Raw genomic sequence first — 21,390 nt, forward strand, 5'->3', positions numbered from 1 at the left:
TCTGATTGATGTACCAGCAAGGGCGCAAACCTCAGGGACGTCCCCTTAGGTGACGTCATCCGCTTCCAATATAAAAGGTCTCAGTATTCGCTAACTAATCGAGTTAGCAAGGATTCGTCCAAGCTACTCTGCCTCCTCGGACTTACCAGGGGTACCCGTTCCTCGGGGTCTCGCTCTCTTTTCTTTATTTCAGATTGCCGTTAGGAACCGGTACTCGCACCTCGAGGGCCCATGTTCCTGAACACTTTGAAGATCCTCCACTGCCTGGAAGCTATTGCAGATACAGACAATTGTGAGTTACCAACGCTCTCTCAGAGCTTTCCCTGGAACCAGGTACTCACTCCTAGAGGGCCTAACCCTTTCCAGCTACTGAGCTTCCTCAAGATCTTATGTGAGTTTTGTCATCTAGTTCTGGCTATGAACACAGCATACCATGTCTACTCACTATCTATAGTTTCTCTACAGCTCAGCAACCCTGGGATCATTGTTCCAGTACCTGAGGGACCAGCCCTGCCGGGCATAGCAGCTCACTACTGTCACCTCTAGTAGTTCTACTAACCTGTCCAATAAAAGAATTATCTGTGTCTGTTTCCATACTCAAGCCTAGCTGGTGGTCCCTCTCAGGATATCCTCCTGGGGGCGCAGTCATCTGACATCGGCCCAAGGATCCACCTATCTACATTCCTCTACAGCTGAGTGCCCTCTCCACTCCGCTGATAACAGATTGTTTACTACTCCTTCCACAGGAGTAGATCATAACAGTTTGTTAACTCCTTCCTACAGGAGCAGATTCATTACAGATTGCTAACTCGTGCAGTCGCTCCATAACAAGATTGCTAACTCCTCCCTTCCTCAGGAGTCAAAGCATAACAAGATTGTTAACTCCTCCTTCCTATAGGAGCTAGTTCATTATAGATTGCTAACTCCTCCTTCCTAAAGGAGCTGAGCATAACACTTTATAACCCCCCTGCAGTCTTTCAGCGCTTGATGAATGAGATCTTCCAGGACCTACTCTTTTCATTTGTTGTGGTATACCTAGACTATATACTGATCTTTTCCAAAGACCTGAAATCCCACCACTCACACGTTCAGTCTTCCATCATCTCCGAGACAATCATCTCTACGCAAAATTAGAGAAGTGTATCTTCGAACAGACTTGTCTCCCATTTCTGGGCTATGTATCTCCAATCATGGTTTCACCATGGATCCTGAGAAACTCCAAGGAATTTGAGATTGGCCCCAGCCAGTAGGCCTCCGCGCCTTACAGAGATTCCTTGGATTTACAAACTACTCCACGCTAGCTGCTCCACTCACGGCCATGACTAGGAAAGGTAGTAACCTTCAAGTTTGGAGCCCCAAGGCTCAATCTGCTTTCTGCACCTTGAAAGAGGCCTTCTGCACTGGACCTTGTCTTCATCACCCAGATCCCAACCGTCCCTTCGTCGTCGAAGTCAATGCCTCCGCCATTGGGGCGGGGCGGTACTGAGCCAATATTCCTCCAAGGGGGTCTTATTACCTTCTACTCTCACAAGTTTTCACCCGCAGAGCAAAACTACATGATCTGTGACCTTGAGCTCTTAGCTGTGAAATTTTCTCTTCACGAGTGGTGCCCCCGTTTGAAGGAGCCCAACATAAATTCACGATCTTCACAGATCACAAGAACCTTGAACAAGAAAAGAAAGCTCAACTATTGAACCCCAAACAGGCCCGTTGGGCACTCTTCTTTGAACGTTTTAACTTTGAACTCCACTACCACCCTGCAGCAAAGAACACCCGAGCGGATGCTCTCTCTTGCTCTCTTGAACCAGAAGATATGCCCGAAACTCCCAAGCACATCATTGACTCAGCCTGTATAACCCTCGCAGTTACCCACACGGTGCCAGCCGGGAAGACGGTGGTCCCACACCATCTCCGAGAGTGTGTCCTCTGCTGGGCCCATGACTCAAAGTTGGCTGCCATCCTGGCCGGGCTCAGACCCTTGAGATGTTAAGAAGACATTACTGGTGGCCTAACACGGTTAAGGGTTTATAAAACAAGGAGGAAGGCGATCTAAAAAAGTCGTGGGGGCTTTTTGTAACATTCACATTTTGCTTTACATACAGTCTGTTTTCTTGTTCCATGTCTATTTGTTCATATAATGCTGTTTCAATTTATTTGTTCCACAATTACATATTTCTTTGTTACCATTTGAATAGTCACATTATTTTTTATAATTTTTTGTGAGTTATGTATGTCTTGTTTAGATGTAATTAATGTTTGTTTGTTGTAGCCCCTGAGGCAGCCCCCGTGTGGGGGCGAAACTCGGACTGAGTCGGGCGTCTTTTTTATGAATTGACAAGTCTCCTAATAAAGCACTGTGACGGACATTATCTTGGCATCTATCCTTTGTATTGCTAACACGGTTAAGGACTCTTGCAGTTATGTTGACTCCTATCCCATCTGTGCTCAGCAGAAACCTTCGACTGGCCGTCCTTGGGGACTCCTCCAACCTCTTCTGGCTCCCACTGAACCCTGGTCAAGCATCTCTACTGACTTCATCATCGATCTACCCCCATCAAAGGGCAACACGGTCATCTGAGTTATTATCGACCGCTTTTAAAAAATGGCCCACTTCGTTCCACTACAGAGTCTCCCTTCGGCTCCTGAATTGGCAAAACTCTTTCTGCATCATGTATTCTGACTACATGGATTACCCAAGGAGATAATTTCCGATCGTGGACCACAGTTCACAGCCAAGTACTGGAAGTCTCTGTGCTCAAAGTTTGACATCACCCTGAACCTGACATGGGCCTATCACCCTCAAGCAAATGGCCAAGCCGAGAGGACAAACTGCTAATTAAAGACCTTCCTGAGATCCTACGTGAACGATAAATAGGACAACTGGGCCGATCTCTTGCCCTGGGCCGAGTTGTCCCACAATACTCATCTCGCCTCTGCCACTGTCTCCTCCCTTCTCCTTGTATTCGGTCGTCAGCCATACTTGCCTTTTCCAGTGCCTCTCTCGGTACCTCACCTGCAGCCCAGTCCACAGCACAGACGATTCGCCGTCTCTGGAATCAGGTCAAGGACAGACTGGGTCAGGTAGCCGAGAAAGCCAAACCCTTTACTGATGCCCACCGTCACACTGCACTGCTGTTCCAACCAGGCCAGAAAGTCTGGCCCAACACAAAACACATTAAGTTATGCCTGCCTTCACAGAGTTTGGCTCCAAGGTTCAATGGACCATTTCCAGTCATCTGAAGAATAGGAGCAGTTACCTATCAGCTTCAGCTGCCTACCTCCATGGGAATCCACAACACATTCCATGTCTCCTTACTAAAACCACTAGTCTTGTCCTGACCTTCTCGATGGTCTCCTGTTCCTACCCAACTCACCGCTGAACCCGAAGACGTCCTCCAGGTCAAAGACGTTCTTGACATCTGTTGTAGAAGAGGTCATTGGGGATACCTCCTGTCGTGGGAGGGCTTTGGGCTGGAGGAGAACTCCTGGGAGCCCTCCCACCACATTTATGACAAAGACCTCCTTGCGGAGTTCCACAGGACTCATCCTGACAAACCCAGGCCGGTAAGGGGGAGACTGGGGGGGGGGGGGCTACTGTTGCACTTCCCAGCTGCGTTAGAAAGTAGCTCATTGAAAACAAATCAAAGAAAATTCTTTTTCACTCAGCGCACAGTTAAGCTCTGGAATTCATTGCCAGATGATGTGGTTACAGCAGTTAGTGTATCAGGGTTTAAAAAAGGTTTGGATAAGTTCCTAGAGGAAAAATCCATAAACTGCTATTAATTAATAAGCAATAGTAGCTTGTGATTTATTTAATGTTTGGGTATTGCCAGGTACTTGTGACTTGGATTGGCCACTGTTGGAAACAGGATACTGGGCTTGATAGACCCTTGGTCTGACACAGTATGGCATATCTTATGTTCTTATTATGTTGTATTGAATAAAGATTGGTAGACAAAGTAGACTGCAACTTCTGTAGGCACCTCAGAAATGTCAAGACATATAGTTTCAATAGTTTTCTGTGAACAATAAAAATGTGACAATCTTGAACTGTTAGTAGTAACTCTTGATGTTGAGGCTTTGTAAAGAAACAATTTGCAACATCATGCTTTGGAATTTGTTACAGAGTTTTGAACTGGTGAGAGTGACCTCATTGAGTTCTGACTTCATTTTTGGCACAACTGACAGAATTAGACTTGACAAACATTTTTTTACATTTGACAGAAGATATTGTCAGCAAATATGAGGAACGAATGGTTGCAACTATGACAACAGGCTTGACGATTTTGTACATGGGAGCTGTTAAAGAATCATGGCATGCCAATCACCCATTTATGCAAGAAATAAAAGCTTGAAAACTATATAGTAGATATACTTTTTTATCGTGGAAAGGATCTCAGTCCCAATTCAACATTTTTCTTGATTGGTTAAACCATTTAGATCCTAACTTGAAATACACTGCTGTTAGTGACATGTTTCACATTTCTTTTTTGGATCCAATAATCATTAAATCACCTAATGCTTTTGAGACTACTTTATTTTGAAAACCTACAGATTGCAAAAACCTGTTGCAGTGTTTGCAGCCTGTTGATAGTGCTCATCCTTGACCTTTAAAAGAGAGTTTTCCAGTTAGCCAAATTTTTCGGCTTTGTCAGATTTGCTCTACTTTGTCCGAATGTCAGACACAAGCTAAAGTGATGACTGAACATTAAAACATGGATATCCACATTCTTGCGTATGCAAAGCTTTAGTTATAGCTATCATGAATGACTTCTTTTCTTCTACAACTTACAAAATTTACAGGATTTCTTGTGTGTTACCATTTTTTTCTCATGTTTGAGAAGTTCATGGATCCATTTTTGTCATGGTCATGTTTACACTTTCATGAAGTTTTCCACGACTTTCCTTATATTGTCTATATTTTAGATTCTAATTTAAGAGATGCATTGGAACAATTGGACTTTTTATAAACAAGAGAGGATTCCTTTGACAGATATACCCAGCCATCAATCCTGTAGGACTTGCTGGATCTGTGCAATTTCTATGCTGTTTGTTCCCTCGTCATAACTGACCATCAAATTGTGACACAGCACTACATGTCAGACCTTTTATGCTATATAAATGATTCGATGTCTATGCAATAAATTTTATGTTAATAAAATCACTTGTACCTCTAGCACTAGGATGGAGGAACATTGCAGCTGCTTGAAATATTCATAAGCCATAGCACCTTCAGTTGCACATTTTGTAGAATTAAACATTCTTTTAATGATTTAAGATTTTATGTTGTTGACTGACTAATCTTGGATTGGTGTGGGGGTGATACACCTTAAATGTTGCTGCAAAAAATAACAGTGAAGGATTCATTGCTTGAACGTCCTTGCATCTGGCAGTGTCAATTCTGATCAAGATTTGTCAGTGTTTCTATGATACTTGACATTAAAGTTTATGTTCTTTTGTAGAGCGGCCTTGCTCTGATCTCATCACATCATGTATTTCATCATTTCATGTGAATTGAAGTTCAGAGTTCTCCAAAACCAATGTTCAAGTGGACTCTGTTTGAATCTCTTTGAGACTGCCAGTGGTCCAAACAAGAGCAAATCATTCAGTTTTTTATTCAGTTGTTTCCCCCTGATTCAGGACTTCTGAAACATTAGCTAGAGTCTGGAACTTTTATACGCATAAGAAAATGTTAAAAAATGGACATGAATATTATTTTAGAATGGGTGAATGAATGATGGACCAGGAGGTCTTTTCAAGATGAGAAGATACTAGCTTACTATTTGTTTATTAAAATTTGTATAGAATTGGTGTCTTTAAGTTCCATTTGTGGTAGCTGTGTCATGGCCTGCAGCAGGACGGAGGACTATGTCCAGTTCATCAACTTGTGCTTAATATCATTGTACACTGCCTTGCAATAAAGTTTACTTTCAAAAAGCTGGTCAACAAATAAATGTTTCTTTTGTACACTATCTCTCTTTTTTGATATTGTTTTTGTGAGGTAGTAGAATACCTCCCTTTTGTGACCTGATCTTCAACTTTAGATGATAACATTTCTGCATGGGGGTAACCTGCACGTAGTGGCAGTTATTACCCTTTCTGGGCAGACTGAATGGACCATTTGGGTCTTTGTTTGCCATCATGTGTGTTACTACATCTTCCATGTTTCCATGTCTCTTTCTTGGTGCAGATGCTGGCATGTGTGGACTCCTTGTGGTTGCTGATGGGAAAACATTTTATAATGACCTAATAACAATCCAAAGTTACACCAGTTTTCTTCTGTTAGTCAAGCTACAATTGGTTTCATGTACAATATTTATAAATTGTGAGATCACAAGCTGAATGCTGCAAAGCAAGCGATGTCCCTAGAACATGGAAATCCCTTTGATTAATGAATAAGAAACATATTTAATATCACTAAGCATGGCATACTGTATTTTTGGTTGTGGCGTACACCAACCTTACAGTCTGATTAAATCCTGTACTTGAACATTTCAGAAACATTACCATTTATTGTGTGTTCTGATCATCATAATTGTGTAACAAAGGAATTTATATCTCTGGCTTTGTTCTAAAAGTAAATAAACTCAAATAAAGGCTTAATAGGAGGTTACCTTATGTCACAGGAACATTTCTTTCATTAAAATCCAATCCTGTTGGGTCTTTTTGCTTCATAAAATTGCAGCATGTACTCATTACTCTGTTTTGCTAGGTCTAGGATATCTTTCAGGAATGGGAATAACCAGCGAGGTTTTTTTTTACCCCCTCGCTGATAGCAACTTTATTGAAATCACATTATATGTCATTGGAGAACTGTTTGTATACCCAGGGAAATAAGAAAACTGTTATATTGATTTTCCAACACAGCTTCGAGATTCTTATTCCAGAAGCAATATTGCTTGTCTTCTTGGTGAAGATCCGGGAATGTTTTTAAAAACAGTGGAAAAGAGTGACTTACAAAATGTGGTGGATGAGAGTGACCCCTGCTGGCATATAAAGTGGCAACTGCAAAAGCTAACTCAAAAGGTACCCCTTTTCCATAATGAATTTCACATTTTATTATATATTCTTATAACACATCTCTTATTATATATCTGTCCTTTTATGTTCTCTAGAATGAAAAATAAATATGTGACTATTTTGCTGAATTATTTTTTTTTTCTTTCCTGTCTCAGCTATAGTTAAAATGCATAAAACTACAGCCAGCTATTGTTCAGAAGGTTATCCTAAACAAAATAATTTTATAATGATATTAGCAGTTCTAAGGTATCTATCAATATCTTGGGGGAGGGGGGGTCATCCATTTCCAAGATAGAAAGGAGGTCATGGTGAATAACTATTTGTAAGAATTGGGTAAAAAGTGAAAACAAAATTTAGAATTTATGTATCTAAATAGCAGCTATTTGACCACAATTGGGTGTATAATGAGATCTTTGGGTCCAAGAGGACTTAAAGGTCTGGAATGCACTCATTATCAGCCTCATTACATTGGTAGGAATCCCATTATGCTTGTTTGAACATGCAAAGTTGTTCTGGTGATATCTGTCCCCTATAAAAAAAACCAAAAAACCTGTGGAGAAACTGAATCGAGCTTGCATGGGATCATGATGTCAATGCAAGAAGCCAAAAATGCTTAAACACACAATACATTTGCAAGCTGGTCTCAGTTGTTTACTGTCTCACATACCCAGTTCAATGTGATTCAATGAGGGAAGTGGCTGCAATCAGACATATATCAATGAAATACTCCTACCCTCCTCATATATTCATATCAAAGATTCATTAGTGACCATCATAATAGGTATCATCGAATATGTTCTCACATACTATTTATATTATCTCTTTCTTATATATAATCATAGGTCATTTTTAAATCCCAACTTTATATAGTATTTCTGAAAAATAATTAGCAATTAAAAACATCTATGAATAGTTTTTGTATCAGTCAGTTATTATATCTGTACAGTGAAAAGTATTTATCTTGTACATATATTCTTCACGATCTCAAAAAAAAATAAAAATGGAAGCTTTCAAAAAAGTGGCTGCCAAGCTTCCATTTCATTTCAGATCGTGAAGAATATATGTGCAAGATAAGTATTTTTCATTGCACAGATATAAGTCACATTGATACAAATACTACTCATAAATGTTTTTAATTGCAAAATAATTCTTTTAAAAAATGTTTAAAGTTGGAATTTAAAAATTGACCTATGATTATACTGTATAAGGCAGCGATAATATACTGTATATGTGAGATCACATTCGATGACGCCTATTATGATGGTCACTATCTTTGATATGAATATATGAGAAGGGTAGGAGCATTTGATTGATATTGTAGACATCCTCTCATTCCTAATTTAAAATGAGGGAGGTATATTAACTGTGATTTGCAATCAGACAAATACAGAGGACAATTTTCAAAGCCCTTTGCTCGGATAAATTGGCCATGGCCATTCTGAAAACTGAACTCTTCAGAGCAGCTACAACATATGTGCGGAGCTTGCAAAATTCATGCTTCTCACTGCACTGAAAAGAGCATGCCTTTGGGCATATTTAGATGGGGCAGTAGAAGGGTGTGTGCACTTGGTATTTTCAATGGTAGGCATGCTATTTCTACCCTATCCCTCCCACCAGCTGTACAAACAGTAGGTACTTTTACATGTATGCTTTACGCTACCTGATTTTCCAAGGGAAATTATCCACATAATTTTTCTTGGGAAAATTAGCTACAAAGGAAGTGCATTAAAAGTACTAGCATATTGTGCAACTACACAGGCTGCTGAAAATTGCTCCTAAAATGCTTTGATAAAGTCCATGAAGTACCCGCTGCCACTTAGCAAAGTAAGGAACCATCAGGAATTGTAGGCAGCAAGGATCCGTAGGCCTTGCCAGCGAAAGTGTCACTGTGCTGAGTAGTGAAGCTGGCAGGGATCCCCTGGCCCCACCAGAGGAAGAGATAGAGGAACCATTGGGTCAAATAATGTGGCAGGCAGGGATACTCAGGCCCTGCCAGCAGAAGAGATGTAAGATCCACCAGTGACTACAGCAGCAAAAACCTTTGCTGCTTCTCTTCGTCACTCTGTACCAGCATTGCAAGAAAGTTTAAAACTTATGGGATGGCACTTCCCATTGCTGAAATCTCGCATTGCAAAATTAGCAATGGGAAATGCCATCCCATGATTGAACATTCTCATAGTCCCGGTACAAGCAGTGGAGAGAAGCCGCAAAGATTCCCATCAATAAGTTCACTCGAGGGAGGAAGAGAGTGCAGGGAGGGTGGGGGAGGGAAGGGAGGATGGATACTGGGGTGGAGGAAGGAGAATGAAGGAATAGGGAACAGATGCGGGAAGGAGGTAGAGGGCTGATACTAAGGGAGGGGAAGGAGGAGGCAGGAGAACAGTTGCTGTGCAGGAGCCATCGCCACCCAAGGGTGAAGTGCTGTACCAGAGCCGCTAGCAGCAGCAATCAGTAGAGTGGGCACAGCCCTGTTTTGAGGGCAGTGTAAAAAGTAGACTAATGGAATGTAACCTCCAGGCTAATGGCCCACCACAGGTCCCCAAAGGTCACCTTTAACTTTAAGGGCTTCTGATTCCTGGATTCTCCAAGGCCCTGAGCATTGTTAAAACAATCTTTAAGACTTACAGTAATAATCACACTGGAAGCTGACAATGGCTCCAACTTAACGTTACTTGATAACTGATAAGAGAGTTGGTGAAAATGTTCACCTCTAAATCCTTGTTCAAGACAGTTCATTTTCACTTTGTTTTTCCAAAAAAATCTGTGACTTTATAAGTCAATTTGTTTTATCATTCTTGATCCTTGCCAATTGTAAGGGTATTTTTAAAATTCCTTCCCAGGATTGAATGAATAGGATAATTAATCCCAATTCAGAGGACATAAATCGAAATTCAGTCTCTCATACCTTTATCCATATGTTCAGAATGCATTTATTTATTTAAAAGGCATTTCTGAATCGCTTTTCCAGACTGTACATCACTTTGAGTGATTTTTTAATCAACAATATTCCTATACAACCTTTTTCTCCCGACTCTTCACTGTCCTTGATGGTACCTGCCCACTCTTCTCTTCAGTATCCAGATGATATATTAGTGGTTAACACCGGATGGGTGCCCTGGTCTTCTTTAAAGTCCAACTTCACCTCCTCCCAGAAATGAATGGAAATTCATTCTTTCAATGACCTTCATAAGGGCCATTGGCTCTCTTACAGACTCTCATACTCCTTCCATATTGTTACCTACTGACTCCATGGATCCTTGGGAGACTCAGTTAATTGGTAAAAAAATAAAACCTATTTCGAAATATAATAAAAAAATGAGGAAGGTTGGGTAGTTAAAACGTCCTTCACCCAATAAAGGAAAGCTCTGCATCCATGAGGCCTGGGTCCTTTCGCCCACAGGAAATGCAGGAGCAGGTACAGAGACATCCTGCCTTCTGTAAGGGCTAATCAAATAGCCCCACTTCAGCATCATGGTGCCGCTAGATTTTTATAGAATCAGGACTGCACCATTGGAGACTTCCCAGCATGGGAAATCCACTTCTGTTCTTCCCGAAAATATGGTATAAGCCTGTTACCAGAGGCCCGGTACGGCTCTCAAGAAGTATGATGGAATAAATGCAGTAGCATGGAACGAAATGATTTTCCATGGGAGGAAAATAAAATAAAAATTACACTTTATTCTCTCTTTGGAAATAATGGGAGCTACATGGGCAAATGAAAACCCCCCAAAAGTTATCTCTACCCTAAATATATTCAGACTGGAGGGCTTCCGGAGGTGACTAAATGCCGCATGTGTGGGTGAGTGAACAACCATTGGTGAGCTTAGTCAGAGGTCCGTCCGTTAGTAGAGCATCTGTGGTGGCTCCACCTCCTGCTTGCCATAAATTGCTGTTTTCTGCCCGTGATGAATAGTTATTATTTCACGCTGTTTGTTTTTTTGGCATTTTACTGGTATTTTATATTCCACATAGTGTAATACCGCAATGAACTATTTGGAATTACGGCCTAAAAGAAATAAATTGAAATTTGCGTTAGTCCCAAATAGCTCCAGATTTTTTAATGAATAATCCTTTTTATTACACTTGATATTTGGCAAAACCGAAATATCTACTGCTGGTTGTGAATGAGAGGCCCACCAGTTTTGTCTGGCGTATATACTACAGCAGGCCAAACATGACTGGTTGGAAGAAAAGTAGCAAAGCCGGTTGGGTTACAGCGAATGCATTTAGGAAACTCACAAGGTGAACTGGGTGCTATCACTTGCAGCCTTCTCAGAACAGCAATGCTAGGTTGTGGGAGGCATTTTATGTTACAGTATACTCAGTACCACCCGAGTGGTGAAGGGGACCCTGCCTGCATAACCCAGCCCAGCTTACAGGGATGGGGCCCTGGACCACCAAATTTATAGTGTTGGGGATGCAGATACTGTGGTAGAGTGCAGGGTGGTTGCCCCTATTCTCCATCCCCTAAGGATGGTTCTGCCAGTCTTAACATGGAACTGCACAGGCTCACATTGACAGTTCCTTGTATCTCCCCGAATTTGTCATTGGAGGTCAGAGGGGAATCCCCCCCAGAAACTCATCAGTGGAAGGGGACCCCAATGATCACTGCTTTGCTACTGAATGTACTGTGCAAGACTTAAAACATCTCGTCTTCTGACCCATCTAAGTGTGTTTACAATTTTTGGTGTGCTTGCAGATGCTAATGAAAAACTATCAAGCAGACATATCTTCGGCTGTGAAAGGTACTGATATTATTTTTTTAATCTACGAGTTCAGACAGGAGACTGTCATCATGACACACTATTTTGAGAGAAATATGTTGCCGTGGCATTTTGCAGGCCTCCAGGACCATTCTCCTTACTAATAATTCAGTTTCATAATTCTTCTCTGGTGAATCATAAGAAAATGAGGGGGAGAGTGTGGCATTTTAAATCTGTGCAGCCATAAACAGGATATTTTACAGTGGTTTCTGTATGAAGCTGCCAGCCGTCCACTTGTTTATGTGGTCAACGAATATAAAAACATTAGTGAAAAAGCCCATGAAAACTGATGGGCAAAAAAAGGCAAGTATGAGTGTGCATTTATTGCCCCATTATCTCGCCTAGGGCCAGTGTTTTCAAGTTTAGGGGATAGGGATTATTCCCTTGGCCCCCCCGCCCAATCACAGCCACTCGAATCAAAACTAGTCCTCCAGACACGGAGCAGAGTAGGGGGCCGGGGATCATGTTAATCAAACACAGGCATTCTTTCTCTCCTTCCCCTCCTGCCAGCACTCTGTCTCCCCTCCCCCCCCCCCCCAATACTCATCAGCTCAACTCCAGCACTCTCTCCACTCCATCCCCAGACTGATGCGGGCATTCTCTCCCCAATCCAATCCTAGCATCCCTTTCCCCCTTACTTCAAAGGCTATGGCCCAATTCAACTGCAGAAAGGCTGCAGTACTGGTAGTGGCCACCAGATGTCAGTAGCATCCATCACAACAGGGTTTTCCAACTTCGGTCCTCAAGGTCCAGTTTTCAGGATATCCTCAATTTATATGCATAAGATAGATTTGCATATAAATGAAGTAGTGTGCATGCAAATTTATCTCATGCATATTTATTAGGGATAAGCTGAAGAGCAGACTGGTCTATGGCCCTGAAGGACTAGAGTTAGACACCCCTACATTATAATAATAGGAGGGACAAACATTGCATTGGACTTTTAAATAATTTAGGTGATATTTTCTGCCATCTCATCCTCTATGCTTAGTGTTTCTTGATTTAAGAATTTTATGTGGATTGTTATCAGAAAGCTTTATTTATTCCAAAGCAAACACTTTACCACTATATTGCTGTCTTTTGTAAAAACTGCTTTATTTATATTAGCTCAGATTACACAGCGAACATAAGAACATAAGAAATTGCCATGCTGGGTCAGATCAAGGGTCCATCAAGCCCAGCATCCTGTTTCCAACAGAGGCCACAAGAACCTGGCAATTACCCAAACACTAAGAAGAACCCATGCTACTGATGCAATTAATAGCAGTGGCTATTCCCTAAGTAAAATTGATTAATAGCAATTAATTGACTTCTCCTCCAAGAACTTATCCAAACCTTTTTTGAACCCAGCTACACTAACTGCACTAACCACATCCTCTGGCAACAAATTCCAGAGCTTTATTGTGTGTTGAGTGAAAAAGAATTTTCTCCGATTAGTCTTAAATGTGCTACTTGCTAACTTCATGGAATGCCCCCTAGTCCTTCTATTATTCGAAAGTGAAAATAACCGAGTCACATCTACTCGTTCAAGACCTCTCATGATCTTAAAGACCTCTATCATATCCCCCCTCAGCCATCTCTTCTCCAAGCTGAACAGCCCTAATCTCTTCAGCCTATCCTCATAGGGAAGCTGTTCCATCCCCTTTATCATTTTGGTTGCCCTTCTCTGTACCTTCTCCATCGCAACTATATCTTTTTTGAGATGCGGCGACCAGAATTGTACACAGTATTCAAGGTGTGGTCTCACCATGGAGCGATATAGAGGCATTATGACATTTTCCATTCTATTAACCATCCCCTTCCTAATAATTCCTAACATTCTATTTTCTTTTTTGACTGCTGCAGCACACTGAGCTGACAATTTTAAAGTATTATCCACTATTTTCCACATTATCCACAGTTTCTCAGTTCCTGGTTCAGAGCACTGAGAAACTCCCTGCAAATTGGTTAAGCTTGTGAAAGAGAGGTTTGATGAACCTGCATCTGTGCACAGAAGGTTGCTTTGCCTGAAATGTTCTTCCTTTAAAGTGATCAGGTCGGTTCTGGTCCTATCCATTGCAGCTAAGTGTATAGTTCTTTACCTTCAGAAAGAGCAACTACAGATCCATAGATGCAGTGGAGTAAAACCTGGCCTGGCTCAGCTTATCCATTGAGACATGGAGCCATCTGGTCACCTTGTGTTCTAGTGAGCAGAAATGCTGGCTCAAGCTTTAGAAGTCTCAGATAGGGAAAATACTATTGTGTTTCTATCATGTTCAGCTTTCACAAAGTGCATTTATTGATTTAGATAATATACTACATTTACATATAATACTAAGGGCCTAATTTAAAAAATCTACACACTTGAAATTGGGTTTGAAATACGTAAATGCTCTTCACGTATATAAGTGGGCTTTTAAAAATTGCTACAAGATATGCCTTTGAATTGTCAATAGGTTTTACACATGTAAATGCACTTTATGCATGTAAATGAACCTTTGAAAATTGCTACGAAAGTATGTTGCATTTACGTGCGTAACTCCTTTGAAAGAGGTAATTTTCGATGGAGCTACACATGTAAATGTAACATACCATCATAGCAATTTTCAAAAACCTTAAAGTGCATTTACACTGTAAAGCCAGTTTTAAATGTGTAAGTCCTTTTGAAAATTACCCCCTTTATGTTTAATTTCTTCCTTGCTACAGGAAGTTCTCATTTGACAAATGTTATCTTTTCTTTCCTTTCTCTCATCTAGGGGAAATGTCTCAATTTCTTCTAAATTTAACTGGCAATAAACAGAGATCTCATCTTCCTTCCCAGAGAATAGCAGCTCATCTCACTGGAAACAACAGGAAAGATTCTTCAGCAACTGAAAGTAATATGTTTAATTTGAAAACGCATGAGTATCACTGATAAACAGTAATAGAAAATGATCTCACTGATACTTGATATTTGAGTTAGGGCTGTCCAGGGAAAAAAAAATGTATTTTCGTTATTTGGATCATTTTCGGGAGTTTTTTTTCCCATAGCATGTTTGATTCGTTTAATTCGTGAGAAAAAAATCGAATCAAACTTTAAAATAAATCACAAAACAGACAGAAAAATATAAATGGGGCCTCCCAAAGTTTCCTATCCCTCCCTCCCACCTGGAAAAATGCCAGAGCCAGTCCTGTGGGGATCTGCCAGTGCAGACTAGGCCCAGGCGAAAGCCTTGGTCTTGCATACGCCGAGGACACGGTAGGTCACTACAACCTCAGCCTTGGTCTAAGTCGTAGCCTGGGCCCAGGTCCAACACCGTAGCCCAGCCCAGAGGCCAGTTCTCGATGCTGGGGCCTAGGCCCGATGCTGCAGCCTGGCATGGAGGCTGGGTCCCAACACCAGGGCCTCGACCCGGACCCAGACCCGAAGCCGGGTCCTGATGCATGGGCCTCAGCCAGGGACTGGGCCCAGGCCGCGGCCCTGCCTGGATCCAGGCTGGATGCCAGGCCCCGATACCAGGGCCTCGGTCTAGGCCTCAGTCAGGGCCCAGGCCCAACAGCATGGCCTGACTGGAGGCCGAGTCCTGATGCATGGGCCTTCCGCTAGGGTCACGCCTGGCCCGGATCAGCTCCGAAGACATCCTCTTCTTTCTTCTTTTCTTCTTCAACTAATGCCTTTTACTGGGGTTGGACCAGCAGGTGGCATCGGTTGAAGAAGAAAAGAACGTCTTTGAAGTTGCATCGAGGCCTGGGCTCCAGACCTTGTCCTGTCTTTAGGTGGAGGCCCAGGTGTGGGGGACCCAACCTCCAGGCCAGGCCTCGGCATTGGGCTTGGGTCAGGGCCTTGGCCCCAGCATCGGGACCCAGCCTCCAGGCTAGGCTGCAACATCGTGCCTGGGTTCAGGCCAAGGCTCCAACATCAGGACCCGGCCTCCAGGCTGCGGTGTCGGGCCTGCACAAAGGCTACGACTTAAGCCAAGGCCTAAGCATCAGGACCCATCCTCTGGGTTGCACTGTGACATTGGGCCTGAGCCCTGGCCTAGGCCGAGGACCAGGCATTGGGACCTGGCCTCTGGGTTGGGCCTCGGAGTCGGACCTGTGTCTGGGTTGATGCCCAGGCATTGGGTCCTGGCGTGGCCACGTCCACAGATACCTAACAGATCAGGTAAGTGATTGTTTGGGGGGGGAGGGGGGGTCAGGTCTTGGCTGAGGCTCCAGCCTCGGCCCGGGTTTAGGCTGAGACCCTGGAGTTATGCTTGGCCCTAGGCCGCGGACTCTGCATTAGGCTCTGGCTTATGCCTGAAGCAAAGCCACGGGCTAGACCTAGACACAAAGAATTCATTTAAAACAAATGCAATGAATAAGGTTTGTTTCATTTGGGGTCTTCCTGAATGTAACGAATTACTCTTATTCGTTGCATTTTGCACATTCATTTAAAAAAAATGCATATACGTAATTTGATTTGTGCCACCGATTTATGAATAATAGCATGTAGAACATTGCATTTGTGTCACGGTTTTGCCTGCTGTGCATCCTTACCGTGCCCTGTTTCTACCTGCTTTGATGCTTCCCCAACAGCAAAAACATCCAGCGGGCTCTGCTCTCAGCTCTCTGAGCCATCTTCTCACTGACCACCTCACTCGGCAGTTCCTGCACTCAAGCCAGCCTGTCCAGTCCATCGATGCCTCTTCATCAAGTCACCTTGGCTCCCTGACCAACTACCTTTTTCTTACTTTACAGTCTTGCCTTGCGGCTTTACCCAGGTCTCCTGTTTTCCCTTGAGGCCTACTCAGGCCTACTGTCTTACCTTGCAGCCTACCCAGGCTTTCTGCCTTGCCCTGTGGCCTCTCTTAGCTTCCTGTCTCATTCTATGGCCTCCTAGGCCTTCTTCCTTGCTCTCTTTCCTCCCAGGCCTATATCTTATGGCCTCCCAGCCTGCTAAGTACTCATTCCCAGCCTTGTGCCCTGTTGGGCTTCTCTGTTCATTGTGTCCCGTCCTTGTCTAGTCCAGTCCTGTCCTTTTCCAGTCCATGTTCTATCTTTGCCACCCTGTCCTTGCCCTTATCCCTGGCTCAGATGTGATCCTGTATCCAGTCCCCAGTCTGAGTCTTTATCCTGTCCCCATTCAGAGCTGGTATTCAACCTTGTCTGGCTCTAGCTCCTGCCATTCCCTCAGTATCAGTTGAGCCTCCAGCCTTGCTTGTATCAAGCTTCTCCCAAGCCCCAGCACTAGCCCAGCTTCCAGCCAAGGCCAGACATGATGTTTGCCAGGAGACACAAGCCATACTAGACCCCAGAACCTAAGGGCTCAACCTGTGGGGGAGGAAGTTGGCTAGGCAGAAGACTAGCACTCATCCAGCCCTACACTCCTGTACTGCTCCTATGGGTTGTATCTCAACTCCAGCCTGGCACAATTTGACGTGCAGGACCATAGGAAGATAGTGCTGGAATGGAGCTTAAATGGGCATCAGGTTCTTTCCCCTGCCTTCAGATGGGATCAACTGGATCTAAGCCATTCCATACCAATGACCAGTGTTTGTCTAATCTGCACTTCCCACCTTCCTAGATAACCTGTATATTGTTTTTTTATCCTAAAAAAAAACCTCTCTAGCATTACTTCTTGATGATCTGTCTTTATATTTGGAAATTAATGGACAGTAAATGAATTTTACAGAAACATAGAGACAAAGAAATGATGACAGAAAAGGACCAAATGGTCCGTCCAGTCTGTCCAGTAAGCTTATGGTAGTATTTGCTGTGCCATGTAGGTTACCCTATGCTTATCTGTTTCCCAAACCATAAAAGTCAGGGCCCTCGTTGATTGCTGTTGAATCCAGTTCCCTGTTATACCTTGCTGTTGAAGCAGAGAACAATGTTTTGAGTTGCATCAAAGTATAAGTCTTATTAGTTAAGGGTAGTAACTGCCGCATCAGCAAGTAACCCCCATACTTGTTTCCCGAGACCATAAAAGTTAGGGCCCTCAGTTGCTAAGTGAATTGAATTCCCCTGCCATTGAAGCAGAGAGCAATGATGGAGTTGCATCAACAGTATCAAGGCTTCTTGGTTAAGGGTAATAACTGCCGCACCATCAAGTTACTCCATGCACTCTGTTCTTCATTACCATCCTTTATTCTTTAGGGATCCACAGTATTTATTTATTATTTTTTTTTATATACCGACATTTGATCTGAGATATCACATTGGTTTACATTCAGGTACTGTAGGTATTTCCGTATCCCCATTCCCCAGAGGGCTTACAATCTATCAGGCCGATACAGTACAGTGCGCTCCAACAGAGCGCACTGTGAGCCTGCTCTTGGACGCGCGTTTTCCCTTACCCCTTATTCAGTAAGAGGAGGAAAACGTGTGTCCAACCCGCGGCACCTAATAGGGCCCTCAACATGCAAATGCATGTTGAGGGCCCTATTAGGTATGCGCGCAGGATACAGAAAGTAAAATGTGCAGCCAAGCCAAAGGTAGGCGCTAATTTCTTCCGGCACCGGGAAAGTGCACAGAAAAGCAGTAAAAACTGCTTTTCTGTGCACCCTCCGACTTAATATCATGGCGATATTAAGTCGGAGGTCCCGAAGAGTAAAAAAAGTTAAAAAAAAAAAAACAATTTGAATTCGGCCCACGGATGTCGGGCCGGACGCTCAATTTTGCCTGCGTCCGGTTTCCGAGCCCATGGCTGTCAGCGGGCTCGAGAACCGACGCCAGCAAAATTGAGCATCGGCTATCAAACCCGCTGACAGCCGCTGCTCCGGGCTAAAAGGAGGCGCTAGGGACGCGCTAGTGTCCCTAGCGCCTCCTTTTGCCCAATTCTACCGCACCACCTCATTTGCATACTGTATTGCACACACCAGCAAGTGGCATTTGTCCGCTCTCCTGTGTTTTTACTGAATCGGCCTGTATGTTTGGTATCTGGAGTGACTTGCCCAAGGTCACAAGGAGCAACAGCAGGATTGCAACCCCGGTCTCCTGGTTTGTAGCCCACTGCTCTAACCACTAGGCTATTCCTCCTCCCTAAAGTTATCCCATGCCCTATTTATCCCATGCCCTTTTGAATTCTTTCACTGTTTTGGTTTTCACTACCTCCTCTGGAAGGGCATTCCAGGCATCCAATAACCTCTCTGTGGAGTTAATTTCGTGACCCCTATTTCTACTGATTTCTTTGCAACCGAAAAGGTTTGACGTTTGCACATCATTAAGACAGGTTAACAAGCCTAACAGCTGGAGCCAGGAAATAATTATTTATGTCTGAAGTGATGTCTTTTCTGATTTACAAACTAACAATATGCAAATACGAATTGCATTTCCTTACTGTATTATGTCATTAACTTCCTAATAATTGTCTAAATGCTAAATAAGAACATGTTTTAGGAAGCCACATTTATGCTAGCCTTAAAGGGGACCATTGCCCTTTCCTAGGGCAGAGGTCGGTGTCCATCTTGTATCTGATGCTGAAGCGAGTATCATGGAAGCATTAATAAATTATTTAATTTAGGGCCAATTTTTCTTTTTGATCAGCAGTTTCCTTCTGCTCTATTTTTAGGCTTCCCAATTAATTGGAACCAACTTTTTTATTTTTGGAAGCAACAGATTATCCTCTATATTCCAAAAAGGTAGTATTAAGGTGATGATGATAAAATAATTAAAACAATATTTGTATCCAAGATATCTGCATTGCAATCAGCTACAAGACAGAACAATTATTGTAGGTAAATGTTCATTTGAACAGATTATTAAGTCTCCCACAAAATTGATCCGTATTGAATACAACTGCAGTTAATGACAAGAAAAAACAAAAAGGTATAATGGATTTTCAGTAGGTTGCCAGAGAATATTTTTTGCTTTGTGATGTCTACAATTTCATTTACTGATCATTCTCTCTCGCTTTTTGCTTTCTGTTTTCTAAACAGATACTTTGGTAAGGTCCAGGATTTTGGGTCAGAAAATACAAACATGGGAACCCAGCAAAGGCTTCTCTCTCCTGCAGAATGTGAATTTCAAGCACGGGGAACTGGTTATTTTAAAGAACGGGTTTTATTACATTTACTCGCAAACATATTTCCGGTATCGGGGCCCTGACAGAGCTAGGGAACCAGACTTGGCTTTAATGGACAGCAGCAAAACCAACAAACAAATGGTCCAATATGTTTACAAAGTGGCAAGGTACCCAGAGCCGATACTGCTGATGAAAAGTGCAAAAACCACCTGTTGGTCCAAAAATGCTGAATATGGAATTCATTCCATCTATCAAGGTGGAGTCTTCGAACTAAAATACAATGACAGAGTTTTTGTCTCCGTTAGTAACATGACCTTGATTGATATGGATAAGGAAGCAAGCTTCTTTGGTGCCTTTCTTGTGAGCTGAATATGGAAACATTCAGACGGTGCTTTGTCTGAGAGTCTTGTCTGAAGGCAGGAGCTTGCGGAGGGATAGGATACAACACCCTGGCAGGATAATGGTGATAAAAGAAGCACACTGTCAATAACAAGTCTGAGGCATCAGATCAGTTCTGAAGAACAGATGTAGCAGCCACAGCTAGCATATTGCTTTCACCAGTGAAGGTAGTAGATATACTTATACATATGTGTTATGTATGTCTATAAGACTGATTTATACCTATGATTATAGTTATATCAAATATTGAAAATATAAGAAATATTTGTTCAAGTGCCCGGTGCCTTCTGGCATAAATGATTTTGCTATTAAGGAAATTATAGCTAAGGCCAACAAATACTGAAAATCTGAGATATATTTGTAACACTGATGTAGGGTGGCTTCTCAAGTGATCCCCATGTATATTCTCTATTGGATCTCGTAAATGAACTGTAGTTCCTGGATTTAAACTTGATATTAAGGTTCAACCTAATTATTTTGATGCTACAATGCATTTGAAAAAAAAAACATGATAAGTACTGGGATATGGTCTAAATCAAATATTGAACAGTGTTACAAATATCTCTCAGATTTTCAGTATTTGTTGGCCTTAGCTATAATTTCCTTAATAGCAAAATCATTTATGCCAGAAGGCACCGGGCACTTGAACAAATATTTCTTATATTTTCAATATTTGATATAACTATATCATAGGTATAAGTCTTATAGACATACATAACACATATGTATAAACATAAAAATATATTCTAAATGGACATTTTGATCAGTTGTTGGTCTGTTACCAAATCAAGGAATGATCTGAAACTACAACAAACGGGTTTGGAAAACTAATCCAACTGAGGATGAGCATGATAGCCAGAGCCTGAAAAAAAAGTCTATGAATTTGAAACAAATATTTTCATTAATGTTATAAATGACAGGATGTCATACTGTACAATATTAACATTGTATTCTACCATCCAAAATTATGCATATGACAACTTCATCAACAATCATTAAGAGTCACCCATGTTAAAGCAAGCAACAAAGGTAAAACCAACACAACCAAAATTAAACCTGGAGCCCTGTGTGACTAGTCTTTCAATTTCCCTGAACAGACTATTGTTTATAGATGATAAAGGTTCAGGTTTAAAACTTTGCATCACAACTTGTTATTTCCAGTTATGTAAAGGTTCCATGACACTGACACTGGAATGAAGAGCCCACTTTACAATGGGCTTTCATATATTTTGTGACCATGGAAAA

At 42.2% G+C, this 21,390-nt stretch overlaps 1 protein-coding gene across 1 annotated transcript in view; it reads left to right on the forward strand.

Moving 5' to 3' along the window:
* TNFSF10 (TNF superfamily member 10) overlaps positions 1–20,420 on the forward strand; it is a 43,778-nt gene extending 23,358 nt beyond the window's left edge. The window contains exons 2-5 of the mRNA XM_029616369.1: positions 6,868–7,026; positions 11,720–11,765; positions 14,519–14,638; positions 19,661–20,420. Coding sequence (XP_029472229.1) covers positions 6,868–7,026; positions 11,720–11,765; positions 14,519–14,638; positions 19,661–20,115 — 780 coding nt within the window. The 3' untranslated portion in view covers positions 20,116–20,420. The remainder of the gene's footprint in view (positions 1–6,867; positions 7,027–11,719; positions 11,766–14,518; positions 14,639–19,660) is intronic.
* The last annotated feature ends 970 nt before the right edge of the window (positions 20,421–21,390 follow it).

Source organism: Rhinatrema bivittatum, chromosome 9 (genome assembly GCF_901001135.1).
Source record: "Rhinatrema bivittatum chromosome 9, aRhiBiv1.1, whole genome shotgun sequence".
NCBI lineage: Eukaryota > Metazoa > Chordata > Amphibia > Gymnophiona > Rhinatrematidae > Rhinatrema > Rhinatrema bivittatum.